At 51.3% G+C, this 25,032-nt stretch overlaps 1 protein-coding gene across 3 annotated transcripts in view; it reads left to right on the top strand.

Annotated features, from left to right (window-relative positions):
• The first annotated feature begins 193 nt into the window (after positions 1 to 193).
• Positions 194 to 25,032, top strand: part of LOC149328007 (phenoloxidase-activating enzyme-like) — a 43,869-nt gene continuing 19,030 nt past the window's right edge. For all 3 annotated transcript variants that reach the window (XM_089559769.1, XM_089559770.1, XM_089559771.1), the window contains exons 1-5: positions 194 to 1,781; positions 10,268 to 10,452; positions 16,412 to 16,566; positions 20,464 to 20,541; positions 20,680 to 20,707. In XM_089559769.1, the coding sequence (XP_089415895.1) occupies positions 1,408 to 1,781; positions 10,268 to 10,452; positions 16,412 to 16,566; positions 20,464 to 20,541; positions 20,680 to 20,707 (820 nt within the window). In that variant the 5' untranslated portion in view covers positions 194 to 1,407. The remainder of the gene's footprint in view (positions 1,782 to 10,267; positions 10,453 to 16,411; positions 16,567 to 20,463; positions 20,542 to 20,679; positions 20,708 to 25,032) is intronic.

Here is a 25,032-nt window from a genome sequence, read left to right as displayed (position 1 = left end):
CGGTTTAAAGAACCTCGGGCTAAAAGGTTGGCGGCCTCGTTTCCGGGATTCCCGGAGTGCGCGGGCACCCATATCAGCTCCACTTGGCGGGGCGGGGGTGCATCGGGCGAGTCCAGTATGCCAAAAGCAAAGACATGAACTCGGCCTCGAGCAAAATTTAGAATCGCAGTTTTAGAGTCAGTTAAAATATACCGGGCTTCCGTGCGGGTTATAGCAAGTGCAATGGCGGCTTCCTCTGCAGCCTCTGGGGACGTATCTGGAGGGAGAGGTAGTGTGAGGAGGGTGGATGAAGAGGAGTCCACCGCAGCTGCTGTCGCTTCATCCCCCGTGCAGGCAGCGTCCACCCATACGGCGTCCGGCTGGGGGCCGTACGCTCGATGGAGTAGAAATTCTAGAGGCCCGTGTACTGTGCGATTTCAGTGCACGTTAAAGATCCCCAGCTGGTCGAAATTTCTTGAGCCTTCCACTACAGCGTCTCTCATAGCCTTAGTCGCTTTGGGACGTTAAACTCCATAAACCATAAACCATAAACCTTTTTTCTGTTTTTTCATCGATCTTTAAAGGTGCGAAGATTTTGGCCGTAAAAAGCAAGAGCAAAGCGCTGAGGCAGTTTATGGCGTTAGCAATATCGAATGATTATTGCATCATTAACCATCGTCTGTATATCGGGTACAAATTTGTCGTTATATCCAGATATCTACTTTTTTTATGCCAACTTATCAAGTGCGAGAATGGCAATTGTTTCACGCCGCATGGCGGTTCTAGTAAGCCGGAGCGTCTCGCACCGCAAATTCGGGCCATATACAACCGAACCAACTTGATCTCGCCACCGGATTTTATTCGGAAGGAAGGATATGAAGTGCTACATCCCCTGGATACCAGATTTCAAGCGGTAGCGCCATTTTCCCGCCTTCTACCGGACTTAAAAGTTGCAAAGTGGGCGTCCGCCCACTAACCCTGAAGAGGCACCCAGCTCAACATACAGAGAGCTTGAATCGCCAGGCCTATCGACGAGTCCGACGCCTAGCATCAACGCCGTTTCGAAGACTGACCATATGGCGGGGCCCATTCCAGCCAAGGGCGCGTCGCTACAAGCACCAAACGTTTCCTCACAAGGAGGTCCAAGAGATGGAGGAAAACGACTTCGGAGACGCCGACAGGGGAAGTGAGGACGGGATCTAGTCCGACTCCTCGTCGGAGCCAGTCGGGTACAACAATGATGCCAGCTGGGAGCTTGCACAATCCAGGCACCAGGGAAAGCTTCAAAGGCAAGGACCACACAAAAGCGCGGGAACCGGCCCGGCCGCCACGGACTCGTGTTGTACAGCTACGAACGGCTCCCTGTTCGGCTGTACAAGAAAACAGTGCCTGCATGCCACCGCTCTGGTACAGTGGGCCATCGGGCCGATGCGTGCCCGCGACCGCAGCCGGGGCGCTGCAAACGCTGCGGAGTCCAGGTTCCCGATGCCACTCCTGACGGCCCGGCAGAACATGACTGTGTTCCGAGCTGCCTCATCTGCGGAGGCGGCCACCCTACCGGAGCTCCTGGCTGTGCCGGGCGGTTCCGCAAAGCCATCAAACCGAGCTCCCCATCCGGATCCACACCGAAGACAAAGACGGGGCCCAAGCAGGCTCCTCCGCCCAAGGCCAAGAAAGCGCCAGCCGATCAGGAAACCAAGGCCAAAACCGGGCCATCGAAACCTGTCAAGTCCGCGACCCAGGCGGTGCCCCCGGTCCTCAACGCCAGGGACTTCCCGCCCTTGGCACCCTTCCAACCACAGGTGAGCAGTTGGAGTAGGGCATTCTCCGGGCTCCCTACACGTCCCTCCCCTACCCGTCCCTCCCCTACCGAAACCGCCCTACAGCAGCAGGTAAAGGAGCTCAGGCGCCAGAACCAAATTCTAGCGCGCAAAATTCAGGAATTAGAGGCCAAACAGGCCGCGTCATCCGAACCAATGCAAGAAGCTAAGCCAGACGACGAGGATGACGGATCATCCGTAACATCTTGCCTCACTAGCGTCTCGCGGCAGAGCAGCGACACGGTAGTTGGATCTACTGGTCGCGTTGCCGGCCTAGAGGTGGTGGTGGTGAAAACTTTTATTTTGTGAAAAAGAGTTTGGGAGCCACAGAGTGGCCCCGCTACATGGTCGGCGTCCCTAGTCCGGGACACCGCATGACGAGGCCCTGTCTCTCGCCCGTTTCACCAGAGCCCTTTGGGACTCAAGCGAGGAGCAGTTGAGGAGGGCAGTCTCCCATGCCTCTCTGGAAGGGGTAGGGGAAGGGGGGACGTGGGGATTTTGAGTACATGCCCACACCATGTGGAAGATATCACAGTTCTCCCCACAGTGTGGGCATCGCCCATCCGTGTTAGGATCGTAATGTTTTATTATTGCAGGACAGAGTAGAGACCTGTCTGCAGGCGCCTTAAAGTTCGCTCCTCTGTCTCACTCATCCCTTTTGCAGGGGCCGGGAAAAGACGGTGGTTGTCGCTATAATGTGTTAATATTTCCCTGAATCGCAGCAGTGGCTGGTTAGTCTCCGAGCCAGAAGAGCTGGGATAAGGAGCCCGGTGAATAAGCGCTCGGGCAGCCGCGCCAGCGGCCTCATTACCTCGTAAGCCCTGGTGGCCAGGAGCCCAAATGATTCTTTTGGGTTTTGGATCAGTGGCAGTCCGTCTTAGAATACAAGCAGCTAAGGGGGAGATCTCCCCTGCCAAGTAATGATCACATGCTTTTCGGGAGTCCGTAATGATGATTCTCGAATTGGCGTGGGCGCAGCAAGCGCTATCGCTACTTCCTCGGCCCGTATTGAATTCGGGGCTCGAAAGGAGAGTCCATCAACGTGCATTTCCTGGTGAACGACAGCGGCCGAGTAAAATCCCGTGGGCGATGGCCCTGCTACGTCAACATAATATACACCCGGTCGGGAGCCGTGTTGTCTCTCAAGAGCTCGAGCCCGCGCTTGTCGTCTGTTTTCATGCATGTCGGTGTCCATGTTACGGGGGAGCGGGGAGACCCAGAGCATATGGCGCCATAGTACTGGGATACGCTCCGCCTCCTCTGGAGTGCAGTCGTGTTGGATGTGTAAGCGGTTTAGCAGGCGGCGCCCAGGAGCCGTCTGCGTGAGCCGCGTGTATTGGTTCACGAGGTGGGCCTCCCGCAGCTCCTGATAGGAGTTTAGCACCCCCAATGCCTTGAGTTTGGCATTAGAGGTAGCCACCGGGAGATCCAGGGCTCGCTTCGTTGCCTTGCGGATGATGGCGTGTATTCGCGCGTCGTCTTGCTTAGTAGTGCGGAGATATGGCACGGCGTAGAGGATCCGGCTAGTCACGAAGGCATAGACGAGCCGAAGCGCGTCCCTGCCCGCAAACCACCCCGCTTGTTGGAAACGCGGCGGATCATATGCCCTACCTGTTCGCCTATTCTCTTGAGTTTCGCAATAGTGGAGTCCGGTCTGAGTCTCTGGTGAATGAAAATGCCCAGAATACGGAGTTCCTCCACCTCTCTAATAGGACCTACTGACAGAGAGATGTGTATTGCTGTCCTATCCTTTGGGTTCGCTCTGACATGCAGAAGCTCTGATTTCGCTGGAGCACATTGGAGCCCGCAGTCATTAACATACGCAACGACTATGGAAGCAGCCTGCTGAAGGCGGTCCTCCATGTCCCCAAGGCTCCCCTGAGTGGTCCAAGTTGTAATATCATCTGCATATAACGCGTTTTGAATGCCTTCCACCCGGGCCAATTGGCTTGGGAGACGAATCATAGCAACGTTGAACAGGAGCGGTGGTAACACTGCTCCCTGACGGGTACCCCTTGTTCCCATCATGTAAGTGCCGTATTCCTCGTCCTCAATCCGAAGAAAGGCCTGGCGATTAGACAAGAAATCTCTTACATACGCGTAGGTCCTAGGCCCACAATCGGTAGAACTCAAGTTGGCCAGGATGCTTCCGTGTTTCACATCGTCGAAAGCCCCTTTCAGATCAAGGGCGAGGATGGCTTTCTCATTGTGTTTCATAGTTGTGGGTCGTATTACATTCCTGTGCAGCTGGAGAAGGACATCCTGTGCAGACATGTGAGGGCGAAACCCGAACATGGTGACTGCAAAGAAGCCCTTACTCTCCAGGTATGGAGATAGGCGATCCCGTACCATCGTCTCCATAAGCTTGCCCGCACATAAGGTCAGTGATATGGGCCTCAGGTTGTCCGTATTTACGGCCTTACCTGTTTAGGGATAAACGTCACAAGTTACGTTTTCCACTCGGGAGGGAGTGGACGCCCGTCCCAAATCTGGTTGATGCATTCTAATAAATGAAGGTAGGCTCAGTCCGGTAGGTTCGCTAACAGGTTCACTGTTATGTGGTCCCATCCCGGAGCCGTACACCGGCGCATTTTTGCTAAGGCCGCCTTAAGGTCGTGCAACTCAAAAGGGGCATCGAGTGTTTCATTAGGCCTGCCAGAGTACATGTACTCTGGCCCAAGCGGGTCCTCCATACGACAGAGATATTTGTCGCACAGAGTGTCCGCAAGTTGCGCCGTCGTACTTTGGAACCCTTGCAGAGCCCGCCGGAGCTGCTTTTGCGTCTCCCCTCTTGTCTGGGAGGGGTCGATTAGACTGCGAAAGAGACGCCACGTCCCCTTCGAGCTCATCTGATGAGCTGCGGCGTCGCAGCGTGCTATCCAATTTGAATCTGAGAGCTCGGCAGCATACGCTCTGCAGCATACGCGCTGCAGCCTGCTCTGTGAGTTTGGCTATGCGGTCGCGTAATTTGCGATTGGTTTTCTGCTTTTTCCACCGTTTAGTTAAGCTCCGGCGCGCCTCCCACAAATGCAGGAGGTGAGTGTCCACTGCGGGGATCTCTACGGTGGTTTGTAGTGTTGTGACGTGTTGTTTCTGAATGTTGTATACGTGAATAGCCCACTCCGCGTAGCCGCAAGAAAATAGTACGGGAGGGATAGTGTGATTTCGGAATTTGTGCCGATCGGTCAGCTTGGCCTGACCCCATTGTTTGCGCGCTGCCTTTGCCTCGAGTGTAATCCGTAGAAAGAGGTGATCGCTGCCTAGAGAATCTCCCAAGTTCTCCCAGGCAGCCGCTCGAGCATTTTTAACGAGAGAAAGGTCTGGACACGTGTCGCGGGTTACCGAATTCCCCACTCGAGTGGGATACGCCGGGTTCGTGAGCAACGTGAGGCTGAGGGTGGAGATGAGCTCCGCCAGCTTACGTCCTCTCGCCTGTTCGAAGTGGTAGCCCCAATGAAGGCTGGGAGCATTGAAGTTTCCAACGATCACTGGAGGCTTTTTGGCTGCGAATTTTATCTCACGAAGGAAGTTTTCATTGAAAGTTACGCGCGGCTTACGCGGATGGCAGTATATGTTGAGGATATGTATTGACGGGACGCGGCGTCTGAGAGGTAGTACTCGGACCATTGTATATTCTTGCTCGGTACTCAAGCCTAAGTCGACCTGAACCACGGTGTAAGCCTTATTCACCAGGATGCACGTAGAGGCCCCCCCCCCCCTGAAAGGTGCTGTAGCCAGAGGCACTGCAGCGCGAAACCGAGCAACTGGAGGAGCAAGTGGCGGCCCTCCCGAATCAAATCATATCAGCAGTCCGCGAGTCCTTCCAGGACATGTTCAAGGCAGGTTTAACCCAAGCACTTCCCGACCTTATGGCCCAGGTCACTGACTCGGTCCTTAAAGCCGTGCAGCCCTGGGTCAGCACCCAAATTAAGAACGCCACAAGCTGCGAATCCCCTCACCTCAAACGTAAGACAGCCTCCCGCCAGGCAGCGGAGGAACATGGTTCAGGCTCGGCAGCTGGTGGGTCGGTGCGGTCCCTCACTGGGGTTGCGCCGGCTCCCGGCCAGAGCTAATCCGATCGCCCTTAAAGAAATACAACAAGATGGCTAGCAGATGTAATAGGAATGCTAAAACTTTGAAAAATTCTAGATCATCCAATGGAACTGCAGGGGTTTCAGAGCTTGGAAAAAGCGGTCACACCTCCAGCTTTACCTGCAGTCCCTAGGTGACATGCCGGCGCTCATTGCCCTGCAGGAGCCCGGCATAGACGCTAAATTATCCGGCTACAGCACCTTTCAGGGGGGCCCCTCTACGTGCATCCTGGTGAATAAGGCTTACACCGTGGTTCAGGTGGACTTAGACTTGAGTACCGAGCAAGAATATACAATGGTCCGAGTACTGCCTCTCAGACGCCGCGACCTGTCAATACATATCCTCAACATATACTGCCCTCCGCATAAGCCGCGCGTAACTTTCAATGAAATCTTCCTTCGCGCGATAAAATTGGCAGCCAAAGAGCCTCTAGTGATCGTTGGAGACTTCAATCCTCCCAGCCTTCATTGGGGCTACCACTTCTAACAGGCAAGAGGACGTAAGCTGGCGGAGCTCATCTCCACCCTCATCCTCACGTTGCTCACGGACCCGGCGTACCCCACTCGAGTGGGGAATTCGGTAACCCGCGACACGTGTCCAGACCATTTTCTCGTTAAAAATGCTTGAGCGGCTGCCTGGGAGAACTTGGGAGATTCTCTAGGCAGCGATCACCTCCTTCTCCGGATTACACTCGAGGCAAAGGCAGCGCGCAAACAATGGGGTCAGGCCAAGCTGACCGATTGGCACAAATTCCGGAATCACACTATCCCTCCTGTACTATATTCCGGCGGCTACGCTGAGTGGGCTAACCACATATACAACATTCAGAAACAACACGTCACAACACTACAAACCACCGAAGACATCCCCGCATTGGACACCCACCTCCTGCATTTGTGAGAGACGCGCCGGAGCTTAACTATAAACGGTGGAAAAAGCAGAAAACTAATCGCAAATTGCGCGACCGCATAGCCGCACTCACAGAGGCTGCAGCTTATGCTGCCGAACTATCAGATTCAAATTGGATAGCACGCTGCGACGCCGCAGCTCATCAGATGAGTTCGAAGGGGACGTGGCGTGTCTTTCGCAGTCTAATCTACCTCTCCCAAACGAGAGGGGAGACGAAAAAGCAGCTCCGGCGGGCTCTGCAAGGGTTCCAATGTACGACGGCGCAGCTTGCGGACATTCTGTGCGACAGACATCTCTGTCCTATGGAAGACCCGCCTGGGCCAGAGTACGCGTACTCTGGCAGGCCTAATGAAACACTCGATGCCCCTTTTGAGTTGCACCACCTTAAGGCGGCCTTAGCAAAAATGCGCCGGGGTACGGCTCCGGGACGGGACCACATAACAGTGAACCGGTTGGCGAACCTACCGGACTCAGCCTACCTTCATTTATTAGAATACATCAACCAGATCTAGGACGGACGTCGACTCCCTCCCGAGTGGAAAACGTCACTTGTGACGTTTATCCCTAAAACAGGTAAGGCCGTGAATACGGACAACCTGAGGCCCATATCACTGACCACATGTACGGGCAAGCTTATGGAGACGACGGTACGGGATCGCCTCTCTCCATACCTGGAGAGCAAGAGCTTCTTTGCAGTCACCATGTTCGGGTTCCGCCCTCACATGTGTGCACAGGATGTCCTTCTCCAGCTGCACAGGGATGTAATACGACCCACAACCATGCAACACAATAACAAAGTCATCCTCGCCCTTGATCTGAAAGGGGCTTTCGACAATGTGAAACACGAAGCATCCTGGCCAACTTGAGTTCTTCCGATTGTGGGGCTAGGACCTACGCGTATGTAAGAGATTTCTTGACTAATCGCCAGGCCTTTCTTCGGATTGAGGGCGAGGAATACGCCCCTTACATGATGGGAACACGGGGTACCCCTCAGGGAGCAGAGTTATCACCGCTCCTGTTCAACATTGCTATGATGCGCCTCCCAAGTCAATTGGCCCGGGTGTAAGGCATTCAACACGCGTTATATGCAGATGATATTACAATTTGGACCACTCAGGGGAGCCTTGGGGACATGGAGGACCGCCTTCATCAGGCTGCTTCCATAGTCGATGCGTATGCTAATGACTGTGGGCTCCAATGTGCTCCAGCGAAATCAGAGCTTCTGCATGTCAGAGCGAACCCAAAGGATAGGACAGCAATACACATCTCTCTGTCAGGAGGTCCTATTAGAGAGGTGGAGGAGCTCCGTATTCTGGGCCTTTTCATTCACCAGAGACTCAGACCGGACTCCACTATTGCGAAACTCAAGAGAGTAGGCGAACAGATAGGGCGCATGATCCGCCCCGTTTCCAACAAGCGGGGTGGTCTGCGGGGCAGGGACGCGCTTCGGCTCGTCTATGCCTTCGTGACTAGCCGGATCCTCTACGCCGTGCCATATCTCCGCACTACTAAGCAAGAAGAGGCCCGAATAGACGCCATCATCGGCAAGGCAACTAAGCGAGCCCTGGATCTCCCGGTGGCTACCTCTAATGCCAAACTGAAGCCATTGGGGATGCTAAACTCCTACCAGGAGCTGCGGGAGGCCCACCTCGTGAACCCATACACGCGGCTCATGCAGACAGCTCCTGGGCGCCGCCTGCTAAACCGCTTACACATCCAACACGACTGCACTCCAGAGGAGGCGGAGCGTATCCCAGTACTATGGCGTCATATGCTCTGGGTCTCCCCGCTCCCCCGTAACATGGACACCGACATGCATGAAAACAGACGACAAGCGCGGGCTCGGGCTCTTGAGAGACGACACGGCTCCCGACCCGGTGTATATTATGTAGACGTAGCAGGGCCATCGCCCACGGGATTTTACTCGGCCGCTGTCGTTCACCAGGAAATGCAAGTTGGTGGACTCTCCTTTCGAGCCCCGAATTCAATGCGAGCCGAGGAAGTAGCGATAGCGCTTGCTGCGCCCACGCCAATTCGAGAATAATCATCACGGACTCCCGAAAAGCTTGTGAACATTACTTGGCAGGGGAGATCTCCGCTATAGCTGCTTGTGTTCTACGAAGGACTGCCACTGATCCAACACCCAAACGAATCATTTCGGCTCCTGGCCACCAGGGTTTACGAGGTAATGAGGCCGCTGACGCGGCTGCCCGAGCGCTTACTCACCGGGCTCCTCATCTCAGCTCTTCTGGCTCGGAGACTAACCAGCCGCTGCTGCGATTCAGGGAAATATTTACACATTATAGCTACAACCACCGCCTTTTCCCGGCCCCTGCAAAAGAGCTGAGTAAGACGGAGGAGCGAACTTTAAGGCGCCTGCAGACAGGTACTCTACTCTGTCCTGCAATAATAAAACATTGCGATCCTAACACGGAAGGGCGATGCCCACACTGTGGGGAGACCTGTGATATCTTCCACATGGTCTGGGCATGTACTGAAAATCCGCACTTCCCCCCTTCCTCTACCCCTTCCAGAGAGTCATGGGAGACTGCCCTCCTCAACTGCTCCTCGCTTGAGTCCCAAAGGGCTCTGGTGAAACGGGCGAGAGACAAGGCCTCGTCATGCGGTGTCCCGGACTAGGGGCGCCGACCATGTAGCGGTGCCACTGTGTGGCTCCCAAACTCTTTTTCACAAAAAAAAGTTTTCACCACCACCACCCAACCTGACGATAGAAAATTACCGGGTGATGCGGCGGGCTGCCACAAGACTGGGCCGAGGGAGCAGAGCAGGCCTAGGCGAAGGTTACCAACACTCACCAGAGGCGACTTCACGATCATCATTTGACCTAGTAAGACTCACGGCTAAATCACACCCCCCCAATAGCGCGCGCCATTGTCATGGCAGGCGGCCAACAATGCAAGGACGATGACCAACGTCAGGCTTTGCACAGGATCCAACATCATTCTCGTTAGCACCCCGCGCGAGCAAACGGCTTAATTAGTGTGGCACATTACCCGCCTCAAATTCAAAACGTCTATGTGGCAGCTCCTGAAGGTGTACTCCATGACATGATCCACGGTGTACACCCAGGTGCGTCTCCAGAAGAGCTCAAAGCACACTTACGAGTCAGAGCTCAAGGAGTGGCCATACTCCAGGCAAGGATGCTTGAAAATTCAAGACGGCAGAGCTGACGTTCGACAGCCCGATATTGGCGAAGTTCGTCATTTACTACGCAGATGAAGTACCATGCTACCATGCTACCTTGCTCATTCAAACTTTGCTCTGGCTCAGTATGACCCGTCATTTTTTGCTACTCTGGTACTGCGCATGGTAAAGCGGAACCCTTGCTAGCCTCATTCGACGAAATTATGTCGGTGACTGATGTTAAAGTCACCTTTGAGATCACTTCGGAAACCCGCATTTGGAGCAATGCGACAGCAAAACGTCCACATACTATCCCTAAGCAGAAGCAAACGCCGGGACCCAAAAAGGCCCAGACGCCCAAGGCCGGACCCAAGCAGGCTCCGGGACCCAAGCCCGAACCCAAGAAGGCCCAGTCCGGGCCGCCAAAATTTGAGAAGTCCGGGAACCTACGAGGCCACCAGTCCTGACAGCCGAGGATTTCCCGCCTCTGGTACCGCGCCAAAATCAGGTGAGAAGTTGGAGTGGGTTAGTCTCTGGGCCCACTCCCCCTCCCTCCCCCTCCCGAATCCGCCCTACAGCGGCAGCTAGAGGAGCTCAGGCGCCAAAATCAAATTCTCTCCCGTAAAATTCAAGAATTAGAAGCTAAGCAGGCCAGGAAGCCCGAGCCCATGCAGAACACTGAGCCCGAGGATAGCGATGACGGATCCTCAGTATCATCTTGCCTAACTAGCGTCTCGCGGCAAACATGTGGAGAACCTCCGCGCCATCTCCCTCACGTCTTGTGTCGGCAAGCTGATGGAGACGATGGTGCGCGACAGACTCTCCGATTTTCTCGAAACACAGCACACTTTCGCGGACACCATGTTCGGTTTTCGCCCTCACAAGTCAGCACAGGATATATACTTCTGCAGCTTCACCACGACATCTTAGATCCTGTCGAATGTCCCCACGACGACAAGGTGGTCCTGGCCTTGGATCTTAAAGGCGCATTCGACAACGTTAAACACGAAGTAATCTTGGACCACCTCAGTAACACCAACTCTGGCCACAAAACGTTCAACTACATAAAACAATTTCTTACAGACCGTCAAGCCTACATATGCATACAAGATGCGGAACACGGGCCATACACCGTCGGCTCGAGGGGAACACCTCGAGGCGCGGTCCTGTCTCCCCTCCTCTTCAATTTCGCAATGCTTCATCTTCCTTCCAAATTGTCTTCTTTGCCCGGAATACATCACGCTCTTTATGCGGATGATATTACAATCTGGGTCACACAAGGTAACAAGGGCCACATGGAATCCTGCCTGCAAGCAGCGGCGACCCTAGTCGACGACTACGCGGCCTACTGCGGTCTCCAGTGCGCCCCATCTAAATCAGAATTTGTGCACATACGTCCCTCCATTTGGGACACAACTTCGCTTTGCATCAGTCTCCCCTCGGGACTGATCCGGGATTCCAAGGAGATCCGCGTCCTTGGTCTCTTCACACACCATCAACTCAGCGTCGACACTACCCTAGCCAAACTTCGCACGGTGGGATACCAGGTGGGCCGCATGGTCCGCCGAGTCTTCAACAAGCGGGGCGGATTACGAAGCAAGGATGCACTGCGGCTTGCCCATGCTTTCGTAACGAGTAGAATCCTCTACTCAATCCCCTACTTACACCTGCGCAAACATGATGATGACCAACTGGAGGTCATCCACCGGAAAGTCATCAAGCAGGCTCTTGACCTCCCGGTCACCACGTCCAACCAGCGACTTCTGGCCTTAGGCGTCGTAAACACATTCCGAGAGCTTTGAGAAGCCCATTTAGTCAACCAATACACGCGTCTTGCACAGACCACGTCCGGTCGCCGCCTCTTAGACCGGCTGCACATCAAACATGACTACCATATTGAGGAAAGGGAGAGAGTGCCAGAACCCTTGAGACGCGCCCTCCGGGTCCGACCCCTTCCCCGCAACATGTCCAGTGAAGACCATAGCGGTCGTCGCCAGGCGCGCGCGGAAGCGTTGGCGCGATACTATGGTAACCAACGACATTTGTATTGCGTGGACGGCTGCTGCCGCACGGTACACGGCCGCAGTCGTACACAACAGAAACACAGTTAACGGGCTCACTTTCAAAGCCTACAGTGCAACACACGCGGAGGAGATTGCCATTGCTCTGGTTCTCACTACTCCCAAGTAAAAAAAAAATCATCACCGACTCGCGAGGGGCCGGTCGGAACAATGAGTTGGGCTGGGCTCCCCCGCTTGCCTGGCGCATACTAGAATATAGCTGCCGATGCGAAGATCCAACTCGACATAACCTTATTTGGGCCCCCGGTCACCAGGAACTCCAAGGAAACGATCAGGCCGATCAGGCCACCTCCGCAACCTCTCCCCGGGCTATCTCCCTGTCCTTGGAATCCTACTCCAAATCCGACAATCTGGCCCTTACATTCAAACACATCACCGATTACTACAAGGAGGGGCACCGACGCTACCCGGCCCCTTGTAAGGGACTGGATCGCGCTGACGAGCGCCTCCTAATCAAAATTCTTACTAACACTATACTGTGCCCGGCGGTACTTAAACATTTCAACTCATCCTTTGATGGCGCGTGCCAGTTCTGTGGGGAGGTGGCTGACACCGTCCACATGGTTTGGGCATGTCAGTCAAACCCATCTATCTCCCCCAAACCCAACCCCACCAGAGAGGACTGGGAGGCGGCCCTGCTAGGCTGTCAGGACCTAAAGACCCAAAAGGCCTTGGTTCACCGGACGCGGGCGGCGTTGTTTGCCAATGGGGCCCCGGAATAGGGGCTCCACCAAGTATTGTTAGGGGAAAGGGCCAAAAGGCCTACCCCAATCACCTCTCTGCAAACATTTATTGCACGACAAATGTTTTTCACCACCACCACCGAGGCCCTGGAGCGTAAAGCCGAGCAGTAGGAGGACATTGCGGCGCATGTGACTGACTCCGTCCTTAAGGAGGTGCAGCCCTGGGTCAGCTCCCAAATAAATAATACTCTCTCCTGCGACGTCCCGCAGCTAAAACGTAAAATAGCGCCTCGACAGGCAGCGGAAGAAAGCGGTTCCGGCCCGATAGCCGCGGCGTTGATGCAGCCCCTACCTGGGGCTACGCCGGCCACCGAACCGAGTGCCTACCCAGCACCGTAAAATAAAAACATCAATATGGCTGGCAAACCTTCTCAGAAAGCTAAAAAAATTAGACCAATTCGAAATCATTCAATGGAACTGCAGGGGTTTCAGAGCCTACAAAAAAAGGTCACATCTCCAGCTCTACCTGCAGTGCATCGGTGACATGCCGGTGCTTCTTGCATTGCAAGAGCCCGGCAATGATGCTAAATTCTCTGGGTATAGCTCGTTTCAGGGGGGCCCCTCGACCTGCATCCTGGTGCATAAAGCATACACCGCGATTAAGGTCGATCTTGATCTGGAGACTGAGCAGGAATACTGAATGGTGAGGGTTCTGCCTCTCAGCTGCCGCGACCCTTAATTACATGTACTTAATGTGTATTGCCCCCCACATAAGCCGCGTGTTACTTTCAGCGAAATTTTCTATCGTGCTCTCAAATTGGCTGACAATGAACCCCTGGTGATCATTGGGGATTTCAACGCACGCAGTCTACACTGGAGCTATCATTTCGAGAAAGCCAGGGGACGCAAGCTGGCGGAGCTCATCTCCACCCTTCGTCTTACGTTGCTCACGGATCCGTCTTGCCCCACACGTGTGGGCAACTCGCTCACCCGTGACACGTGTCCTGACTTATCTCTGGTTAGGAACACTACAAACGCCACATGGAAGAACCTGGGGGATACCCTGGGCAGCGACCACTGCCTTCTCCGCATCACGCTTTTGCCGAAGGCAGCCCGTAAAAAATGGGGACAGGCTAAAATAACCAATTAGCAGCAATTTCGAACTCAGGCCATCCCTCCCGTACTATTATCCGACGGCGATGCGGAGTGGGCAACGCAGGTCACCAACATACAGAAACAACACACGCAAACACTTCACACCACCGACGAGATCCCCGCAGTGGACAATCACCTCCTGCATCTGTGGGAGGCGCGCCGGAGCTTAACAAAACGATGGAATAAACACAAGACGAATCGCAAGATTAGAGCTCGCATCGCACAACTTACGGAGCAGGCTGCGGCATATGCCGCCCAGCTCACTGACTACAATTGGATAGAACGCTGCAACTCGGCAGCGCGTCAGATGAGCTCGAAGAGGACTTGGCGTCTCTTACGCAGCCTCATCGACCCTTCTCAACCGAAAGGGGAGACGCAAAAACAGCTCCAGCGGGCTCTGCACGGGTACCAAGGTACGACGGCGCAACTTGCGGACACTTTCTGCGACAGGTACTTCTACCGTACAAATGACCCGGTTGGGCCCGAGTACATGTACTCCGGCAAGCCAAATCAGCATTTAGACGCCCCTTTTGTGTTGCATGACCTTAAGGCGGCCCTGGCTAAAATGCGCCGAGGTGGGGCACCGGGTCGGAATCGCATAGCAGTGAAACTGTTGGCGAACCTCTCCGACTCTACATACCTCCATTTGCTACAATACATAAATAAGATCTGGGATGGGTGTCCACTCCCACTCGATTGGAAAACATCGCTTATAACGTTCATCCCCAAATCAGGTAAAGCCGTGACTACGGACAACTTGCGACCCATCTCATTGACCTCGTGTGTGGGAAAGCTCATGGAGACGATGGATCGGGATCGCCTCTCTCCATACATGGAGGGTAAGGGCCTCTTTGCAGACACTATGTTCGGGTTCCGCCCGCACATGTCTGCACAGGATGTCCTACTCCAACTACACAGGGACATAATACGACCCACAGCCATGCAACAAAACGACAAGGCCATTCTCGCCCTCGATCTTAAGGGGGCATTTGACAATGTTAAACATGGCGCCATACTCTCTAACTTGAACACCACTAACTGCGGGGCGAAGGTCTTCGCCTATGTCGGAGACTTCCTCTCTTCGCGTCAGGCACTCCTCCGGATCGAGGACGAGGAATGCGGCCCGTACTCTATGGGTACACGAGGTACACCACAGAGGGCGGTGTTATCACCACTCCTTTTCAACATCGCCATGATGCACCTGTTCGGCCGACTGGCTCAGGTGGAGGGCATAAAACACGCACTCTACGCAGACGATATTACAATCTGGACCACCGAGGGGAGCCTTGGGGTGATGGAGGACCGCCTTCAGCAGGCCGCCTCCATAGTCGATGCATATGCTGCCGACTGTGGTCTCCAATGTGCTCCCGCCAAATCAGAGCTTCTACACGTCAGGACAAACCACAAGGACAACACGTCCTTACACATATCTCTGTCGGGCGGTCCCATCAGAGAAGTGGCAGAGCTCCGGATCCTGGGTCAGTTCATCAATAACAAACTTAGGCCGGACTCTACTACAGCAAAACTCAATAGCGTAGGTGAACAGGTAGGGCGCATGATCCACCGTGTTTCCAACAAGCGGGGTGGTCTGCGGGGCAGGGACGCGCTACGGCTCGCCCATGCCTTCGTGACCAGCCGGATCCTCTACGCCGTGCCGTACCTACGCACCACCAAACAAGATGAGCGCATTGACGCCATCATCAGGAAGGCAAGAAAGCAAGAACTGGACCTCCAGGTCTCTACCTCCAACGCAAAACTGAAGGCGTTGGGAGTGGTAAACTCCTATCAGGAGTTTCGCGAAGCCCACCTCGTGAACCAATATACGCGGTTATCGCAGACGGTTCCTGGGCGCCGCTTGCTAAACCGCTTACACGTCCAACACACATGCATACCAGAGGGGACGGAGAACATCCCGGTGCTTTGGCGCCACATGCTCTGGGTCACTCCGCTCCCGCGTAACATGGACATAGCTTCACATGAAGGCAGACGACAAGCGCGGGTTCGCACGCTTGAGAGGCAATATGGATATAAAGAGGGCGTCTACTACGTGGACATCACAGGGCCGCCGCCCGCGGGATTTTTACGGCTGCCGTAGTCCACCGGGGAACGAATATCGGTGGGCTATCTTTTCGGGCCCTAAATTCAACACGAGCGGAGGAAGTCGCAATAGCTCTCGCTGCCGCCGATCCAAAATCGAGAACGGTTGTCAAAGACTCTCGCCGGGCCTCAATGTCTTCGGCGGCGAGGGCTTCAAGACAGACAACAGAGGTAGCGTTCAGCAAAGGATTGGGCAGAGAACAGAATCCGACTTCCACTCGAGCAGAGTCGATGAAACCTTCATGGCGGGAAAAGAGATCTCAAACCACAATAAAAGCATGGGAACAGGAAGGCAGCACGACGAATTCTATCATGTAGAAAGAGTCCTAAATCATAACTCGAGCAGTAAACGCTGCGGGCCAGTGCTCAGAGCTGGCCGTGCGCAAGAATGGTCCAGAAATCGGCGTCATTACTTTCTTTAACGAGGGGCAATGCTTTCCGTTCATAACAGAAATAAAAGGAGGGTGGTGGATGGGCGCACGGAAGATCCTCGGCAAGCTGCTCTTCTATGGTATGGCAGAAGAGAGAGCTGGCGCCCCACTTCTTCTCGAACAGTCATTGACCGGTTGCAGCAGCGAGGAGATGTCAGCTGCTCGCGTCATCCAGGCAAGCAGCTTAACTTGTCTTGGTTGCTGACGAATCAGAGTCCTCTGCTTAAACAGCTTCTTGAAGGTTTGCCATAGGGTGACGACTTCAGCTGAGGCGCTTAACCCGCGTGCTAACAGCATCTGAAAGGCATCGTCGTCAATACTCTTCAAAATGAGTTTAATCGCGGCAGCTGTCCGCCCAGTTGAGGTTTCTACGTTTGCATAGGTAAAGGAAGCATTCGGTGTAGCTTTGGAAGCATTCACTGACCTGTTGAGACCATTTGCGCAAGCGTTGTTTGGTGCGGAGTTTTCGAACAGCAGGACGACCGAACACTTAGGAGAAATTTGTCTTCAAGGCAGACCAAGTTCTCATGTCCACACCGTGGTTCGATTCCCCTGGTTAACCACGCCAGGTAGATAAAAAAATACTTTATTCAGTTTTTACAATCACCCAATTTTCTGCAGACGCTCACCCGCTCCTAAGACGTGAGCCAGTCTTCGAGATCCTTCAGCATTTGGAGAAAGCTATCACGATCAGCCGTGCACCGGCAACAGCGTATTTTCTTTAAAGTGGGTGTTCAGGGAACCTCATATTCTCTAGGGGTTTCATGCACACCATCGAAAGCATATCCAGGGCACTAAGTACAGAACACCCAGAATCAAGAAGACAGTTTAGGAAACGTTTGAAAGCCCCGGAACTTTTGGTCAGCCCTGGCGCCGCTCTGACCATGTTCTTGGTCAAAGTTCATAATTGATAACCTGATGTGCCTATTTTAATTCAGTGTATCAACCTGTGCACTGCTGACTCGAATATATGTATTTTTGTAGAAAAAACAATGAAATATGTGGCTCGCCTAAATTCTTTGTTTGGACGAGTATGAGATCCGTTGTAGTAGCCGATCTCTTCTTCACGGGTTCGAACAATGATAGATTGTTAAAGCTGTTCGTTGCCATTATTGGCAAGGTTTAAAGCTTGATAGCAGTTATAATGAAGGAATTAAGTCCTGGCGAAAAAAAAATTAAGGGGCGCTATAGCTACGACTTAAGATTATGACGATACAGCGTTAATGAGTCCCTTGAGTGGCCTGGGCTCCCCATTGCATATTAATTTGTTGAGATGGATACTGTTATCCCTTCAGCATTACATACAGCTTGACTTGCCTATAAGTATTCAATACTGCGAGTTCATCAGAGATCCCTTCCGCGCAAGTACTCCTCTATTGCCAATGCTCTGCCTGCATGCCCTTATATGTGGAATTGGTCATTGTCTACTTTACAAATTCCAAATCACATTTGCTAACGCTTATATGGACACAAGGGACAAAAGAGCACATACGCACAGGACAGACATTAGTTTACAGAGACGCTACTTTACATTCATAGATCGTGGGCAGTTCCCATCCCGCTCCTGCCGCCGTGGTGCAGCGGCTAAGCTATGCTCTATCTCTCCGATAGGTGGCTGTTACAAAGGAAGGCACCGGCGTGGCTTGTGAAACTCAGGTTGCTGAAGCAGCCTATCGCCACCCATCAGTAATTTATTTCCATCTGCCACGGTTTTAAAATCCGGTCAGTAGGTGCCCTTTCCATAGTGGGCTGACTGCTATGACGTTTCAGCGTAACGTGACTTTTATGACCGGTTTGTGACCTTCCTTCTTTGGGAAATTTTCGCTGAACGGGATCCTTAAAGATGCCGCTGCAATATTTTGATATGGTCTGTGTTTAGTATCAGGAACACCATATCAAATTTGACCACGTGATGTATCTGCTGGAAGCATCTATATGCTTGACATAAGGTTTCCTGCAAGTCTTCTTTTCACATTGTGCAAGATAACGTAACGTACATCTTCATCCTTGACAGAATTCAACCCGCAAGATTTGTTAAAAGGCGCCGCTTTTTTTTCTTCTCTATAACAGCTTCCTTCAAAAGCATGTCTTCTGTAGGAGTTGTTATTGCGAAAGTATAACCACCTTGTCTAGGCTAGGCCTTCGTTCCTATACCGGTGCCACACAATGTGGTCATTTGGAAAAGCCGTTCTTGAACCGTGTATTGTTCGGGATAAAAAAAGAAGTTTCTTCCTCCCTTTGAATTCAAAGAAATGAAAATCACGACGCAGAGGTTTTGTTGGATTTCTCCTTTTTGTCGCGCGAATTTTTGACGACCGTTGTTGTTCAGGGTTTTCGTTCCAAGCTGAAGCCCGGTTCTTTGCATTCAAGTGCATTTGAGTTGCGAGCACCTAAATACTGCCTGGAGGGCGAACACGGCACTGCACCGCCGCAAAAGTTTCAAATCTAGACACTCTCTTTAGGCAACTTGTCTCTTTAATGAACAATGCCCTTTTTGTGCCTGTGAGCGCCCATTGTCATCTTTCTTAGTAGGCAGGCCACTTCCAAGAATTTTATCTGACAGTTGTCTCGATGGCGGCGTGAATAAAAAGATATCTGTAGTACTTCCCTTGAGAGGGCATCGCTCAAAGCCTACAAGCCATGTCCTGTTATGCAGGAAAGTTCCTAATGCAAGAGCGAACCACTTTAGGGCTAAGGTTCCCTGCAAGCCTTCTTTTAGGAGCGGTGTCGCTACTTTTAATGGTGAGTCCCCAATACGCAATGTTACTATTTTCGGTAGTCAACAGATTAATTTAGGCGAGAATGGAATAATGAGGCAAATAGAAATCATGCATTACCCCCCCCCCCCCCCCGATTTGTTTGGGAATCCTCCTAACAAGAGCTATTTGCAGCCCTCAGCCTTCATTTAGTGAATTTGTTTCATCATTTTGGCCTTCACATATCAGCCCTCATTTAGTGAATGTGTTTCACTCACCGAGCAGCGTTTTTTTTTCATCTCTTTCCGTTTAAGGGCCACGATCTTTAATACCCGTCTACAATAATGGACACCTGACATGTACAACTACGAAAATTAAAAAAAACGCTGTTGCAAGTTCCGGTTGATATGCCTTTGTTTACCGGTACTCTCTGTTTGAATCAGAAATTTTCTTTTATTTGTGAACTTCACCTGGCTTCGACATATGAAAATATTTCACGCGTTTCAGAGACAAGGATACGTCTGAGACTGCACTGATATTTCCATCAGCTCACTTCTATGAGCCAATTATCACCGACCTCTTACATTTCTGAAGGAACCGTGGTCCACTATTCAGCATTTCATCAATGTACTTGAAATGCATAGAAGGGGAAACAGTACCACTGCGATGCGAAGGGCGGGTGCTCGTAGAGCCTCGGTCCCCTTTCGTTCCTGTACAGGTAAATTTGATCGCTTCGCAAAGTTTTTAAATCTCGATAGTGTACTAAGAAGACCGAGTGAATGTTCACGTCCTGTGAGCGATGGACAAGAAAACAGTACCAACTTTTAAGCTTTTTTGCACTCTAGTTACGAAGTATTGAAAGAGGTGCGTTCCTGAAAGGGGTGTGAAGACAGTGGACGCTGTGAAGAACGCGCCTTTATTGAGCGCATCCCAGTCAGGAGTGATTTTCGTTTCTGCAACTCAAATGCACTACGCTTGGTTTGCTGGGTGATTTCATTTTGTCTTTTGCAATACATTCCGCTCAATAAATATCTGCAGAGACTTATTTCATTAACAATGCAGAGGTTCTAACCACGCTGATCAAATAACTTCATTCAGCTCATTTATTCTAATTCTCAAAACTAACAAGAGAGCGGCATGAAATTTCATGCAAGAAATTTAGCGTAGCTAGCAAGTGAGCGCAATCGTTGAAATGTGAAATTGTTGTGCATGCTGCTCTTGGGCACTGTCACGACGGCTCCGTGCTCCTCAACACATCCTTTCACTTACAGCAAGTACAATACCGCACAATGTTTTCCGGATTCCGTTCAGCACCTTAAGCAGCATAAGCTTTAATACCATTATAAATTCATTTCTATTGTCGACTGTATTCGTAGAAAGGTCCTCCGCCCGTACATTCCCGAAAAATGCAGATGGAATGGACACCGCCACGCCCTCCCATGAATCGCAGAAAGGTGAGCACGAACAGAATCCTCCTTAAACTTTCACTTGTGGCAGATTCGGGTTGCTGAGGAGTTGTAATGAAAATTCAGGACCAAAAAAAGAACAGGGCTCGCAATTGTCTCTTAGTTCGCTCTTATTTTTCTCTGCAGGGGCTGGATGCGAACATTAACACTGCGGGTAAGTAAATGATTCATTATGATGTCACAATAATACATAAGCCTTGAGAAGCGACCATTTCAGGCTAGTATACTAGTATCAACTTGGTTCCCTCTCCAATGCAATGAAATATGAATAAAGTAAAAAATAAACTGTGTTAACATTAGTTGCTGACTTGCCTTTTGAAATAAGCAGGATGACATTGCTATGCAATAAAGCGATGCCTACGAAAATAGGGACGCTGTTAGACATTACGTAAAGCACAGACAGCGCCGACCGTTTTAAACGTTTCTCTGATTGCTTAGACATAGCTTAGTTGCCTTCTTTTAGCGAGCAAGACGCCGGATCGATACTGGCCGCGGTGGTTGAATTTCGACGGAGGCGAAATTCTAGAGGCCCGTGTACTGTGCGATGTCAGTGCACGTTAAAGAACCCCAGGAGGTCGAAATTTTCGGACCCCTTCACTACGGCGTCCCTCATATCCTGAGTCGCTTCGGGACGTTCAACTCCATATTACCATAAAAATACAGTCAGCCCGAGAAAGCGAAAATGTGTTTTTGGCAACAGAGCTCACTGGCAAACTAGATCTTAGCTCAAACATCTTAGAACATGTGTTCGATAGAGGTTTGAAGAAAGTATTCGAACACATTAAGAGCTATGCTAAAGCGCTCAACACAAAGAGCCAAATACACTGTGAATTTAGATGGGCTACGAAATTTTTGAAAGAAATGTCACTCTGGCGTTGTACCAAAGCAGCCCATTATATGTAAAATAATATTTTTTCATTAAAGGATTACAGGCACCTAACTTTTGGGTGCGTGTTTTCTTCCTTGTAAGCATGCGTAAGGCATTATTTGACATGAATTACTTATTTATTTAACATGAAATTGGAGTATAAATTATTTAGTGGTCGTATGCGAATACCGCATGGTGATTCGTGCATAGTGTTACGAAGAAGACGAAGCCGAAGAAGACCGTGGCGGCCAGCACTTCGCCACCTTGCCATTTCTTTCCCCTTCACCGTATCGCACATCCCTTCGTCGATGTCTTCTTCTAATTACGATCGGCACGATATCTTTTTTTTTTATTCGAGAAGTCTGCCTTGAGGCATAAGTTGAGAAAAGGGGGAGTGGAATGTAGGACGATATCTCGATGGCCCCGGGTAATGTTACAAAGAAGACGAAGCTGGCAGTGGTGCGGGACGGAGCGCTCGCGCTAGGCCAGCGGCCATTAAATCATCTCTTGTCCATCGTTCATCACGCCTCATTCTTCGGCTGGCCGCCACGTAACAATAGTAATGTCTTCCGCATCATTGTAGAGAAGAAAACATGCTACAAAATTAGGCTTCTATACTCCTCTAATAGCGACCAGGAATGAAGAAGTAAAAACTATACACTTCAGTCCCACTTAGAAGCCTTACTCACCATTACAATTCCGTGTGGTATCCGATACTACAGCATTTCTTTTAAATTGTGGTATCCTCACTGCCGTCTGCTGTTCATGGCAGTTTAGGACCACAGACTTAGTTTTACTTAACGTCGCTCGAGAAGAATATACGGTCGTAAAATGAGGATGTACGTATGCTATTCACAGTGGTTGTACAGACTTGTGTTTGCGAACTGCTTTGATGCCACACAGAAAGAATTTTTTGACATGTGGGCTGAAAAAAATTGGCAGTGGCTTAGCTCGGCTATGCCAGGATATACGTAGCGAAAGCGAGCGGAACGACGAGGCAAGCGGTGTGACGTCATAGCAAACGGCGGCGGCGACTCCGCGGCGAGGAGCGCGGTGTGACGTCATGCCAGATGGCGCGGCGAGCGCGCGGCGTCCGCCAGCTGCGGCGGTTGCTTGGCAACGGCTCAAGCTCTTTCGCTGTGCCTCCTCGGAGCACCGCCACAGCGAAATCGCAAGTTCGTGGCCAATCCAGCTTTCGCTACAAAAGTCGGAAACATAGTACCTGATACAAATGCGGCGATTCTGTTCATGTTCTTTTTTTTTTGTTATTGCCAGCCTTGTGAGGAAAGTTTCAGTGTTTCTTTCACAAAAACACCACTCTGGGGAGAAAATCTTACTAGGTACTCGAAAATATTAGTGGTCGCTAGTCTGCAAACAACCGTTCAGAAACTTTTCATCCATAGGAATCGAGCTATTAGGCCTGAAAAAGAATGTAATTCCCACAAAAAAAAAACAACCGTAGTATTTCTGCACAGTGTTCTGAGCACAGGAAAAATTGGTCTTTAAAATGTTCGTGTGTGTTAGACAATAGTTGTTGACCGGCATGTACTATCGCGATGAAAAAAAAACGCGAAAAACGCGCCGCCTACACTCTCCGCTGTTCTAATTTCTTTCCATCGCGCTTTCACCTGGGTGGTAAAATAAAGACGTTAGAGTCCTTTTAGACTGCATCACGGACGATTCTAGCGACTTTTTGCTTCCACCATCACCCCTGAACGTGTTAAGGCCTTGCCACACTGCGGCAGAACGACATTCCGCGTCAGCAGCAGCGCGACAAACGGTAGGAGAAAAAGACAACGTGCTACTCTGCTGCCTGGGCTTTGCGGCTCCACCAGTACGCCGTTTACAGCGTTAGTGAACACATCGGCGGTCTTCTCGCAGCACGACTCCAACCAGTGAACGAATGCTGCTGTGGCCAACTGATGTATTGCTTGCAAATTTTGGTGGAAAAGGGATTTATTTCGTCGTATTAAAGCGAAAGCCTTTAGTGCCTCATCGTTGTCGACAGAAGGTTGTCAGCAGAGGTGTCGCGCTTTTCGGTTGGTCGAAATGGTTATGACGTCAGAGTGTGCGGATTCGAAGTAATGAGGTCGCACACGAATGCCTGACGCCCCCTTTTGGAGCAGACGACAACTAATAAAATAGTTGTCGTCCGCTCCGTCAGGGGGCGTAAGGCGTCCGTGGGTGACCACATTACATTCCTCATTACTGCGAACAGACCCATGGATACAACCGAACTCATCGATGCAGAGAGCGAGTCATACAAAAGAAGCAGTCAAAGTCGGCTGTGAAGGTGTGTAATTTTAATGCGTAGTCAAAGTGTGTAGTCAAATAAAGCCTTAGTACAACACAAACAGTATTGCAGTCAATGCCAGACAGTGCGTTAGAAAAGGCTTGAGCCTTGCAGCACTTCATAGAGCCAAAGCGCCCCCTGAATTTTTGTTCTTGGGCGGGGTATCCCCAAGTGCCATTCGAAACCGGTGACCGAACTGCGTTGCGACGTTTATACTTCGGAGAAGCAAATTGTGACGACCCATTCTTCAACGCCAATTACCTTGTACTCCTGAGAAGCACGACACGACAACGCGGCGTGCTGGGACATTTAAAAAAAATGTATTGTGTGGCGTCGCGGTGGCTTGAAAGCCGATTTTCCTTTGAAAACGGTGGCCTTGAGGAGTCGCTCGCTGTAGCAAGCCTCCACTCTCACGTGTGTGTCAGGCGAAACAAATTTACGACCTCGACGAACGAAAATGGCGGTGGTTTTTCTCCGCCAGCAAAGCTAGCGGCCTCACTACGATAGAGCAAGTCTATGCGTTTCAATAAATATCGCCGTAATTACGATAAGACATGTGCGATTTGATCTAAAGAAAGTTTGGGTCGAATTTCATATGTAAGCACGGAGTTGCCCGTTTTTCTCAAAAGATAAAGTTACATTTTTTCTTGTTTGATTCCTCTGTCAACTATCGCGCAAACGCGTCGACTTCTTACAGATCTCGTGGTCGTAAATTCGTGAGCGAGAAGATGAAATATGAAGCACGTTTTCTGCCATGTGTTTCAGCATTTTTCCAAGTAATATTCTATCCATATGGCGTTTATTTTTTAACCCACTACCTTGTCAGAAGCACGTTATTGATGCAAACGTTTACCGCCGCACTTCTAAGATGTAATTAACGCACCTATGCACACTCAGCAATCGCCCACCGAATAAAGTGCACAAGGGCTTAATGTCATAAAAGAGTCAGTTGTGTGTCATCGAGTTTGTTTTTCTTTCATTACTGTGAGTTTCCGAATCGTCGATGCACAGGTTCCCGGGTGATGCACTTGGTTGTCACCAAACCAAGTTATTCCGAAAAATTCCTTGTAACGTGGTGAGACAGTGGTGGTGGCGGTGAAAAGCATTTATTTAATATTTTGCAGAGAGGTGCTCGGAGAGAGGCCCCTAGTGGGTCTCACTTCTTACAATACTAGGCGGAGTCCCTCATTCCGGGATCCCGTTGTTCATGACCGCTACACAAGTCCGCCGAACCAGGGCCTGTTGGTCCGATAGTTCCTGTCAGCTGAGCAGGGCCGCCTCCCAATCCTCTCGGGTAGAGGAAGGGGTGATGGGGGGA

Source organism: Amblyomma mixtum, chromosome 9, assembly GCF_055824585.1.
Source record: "Amblyomma mixtum isolate Tamu chromosome 9, ASM5582458v1, whole genome shotgun sequence".
Taxonomy (NCBI): domain Eukaryota; kingdom Metazoa; phylum Arthropoda; class Arachnida; order Ixodida; family Ixodidae; genus Amblyomma; species Amblyomma mixtum.
The sequence above is the reverse complement of the archived record's forward strand: the minus strand, read 5'-3'. Positions and strand labels throughout refer to the sequence as shown.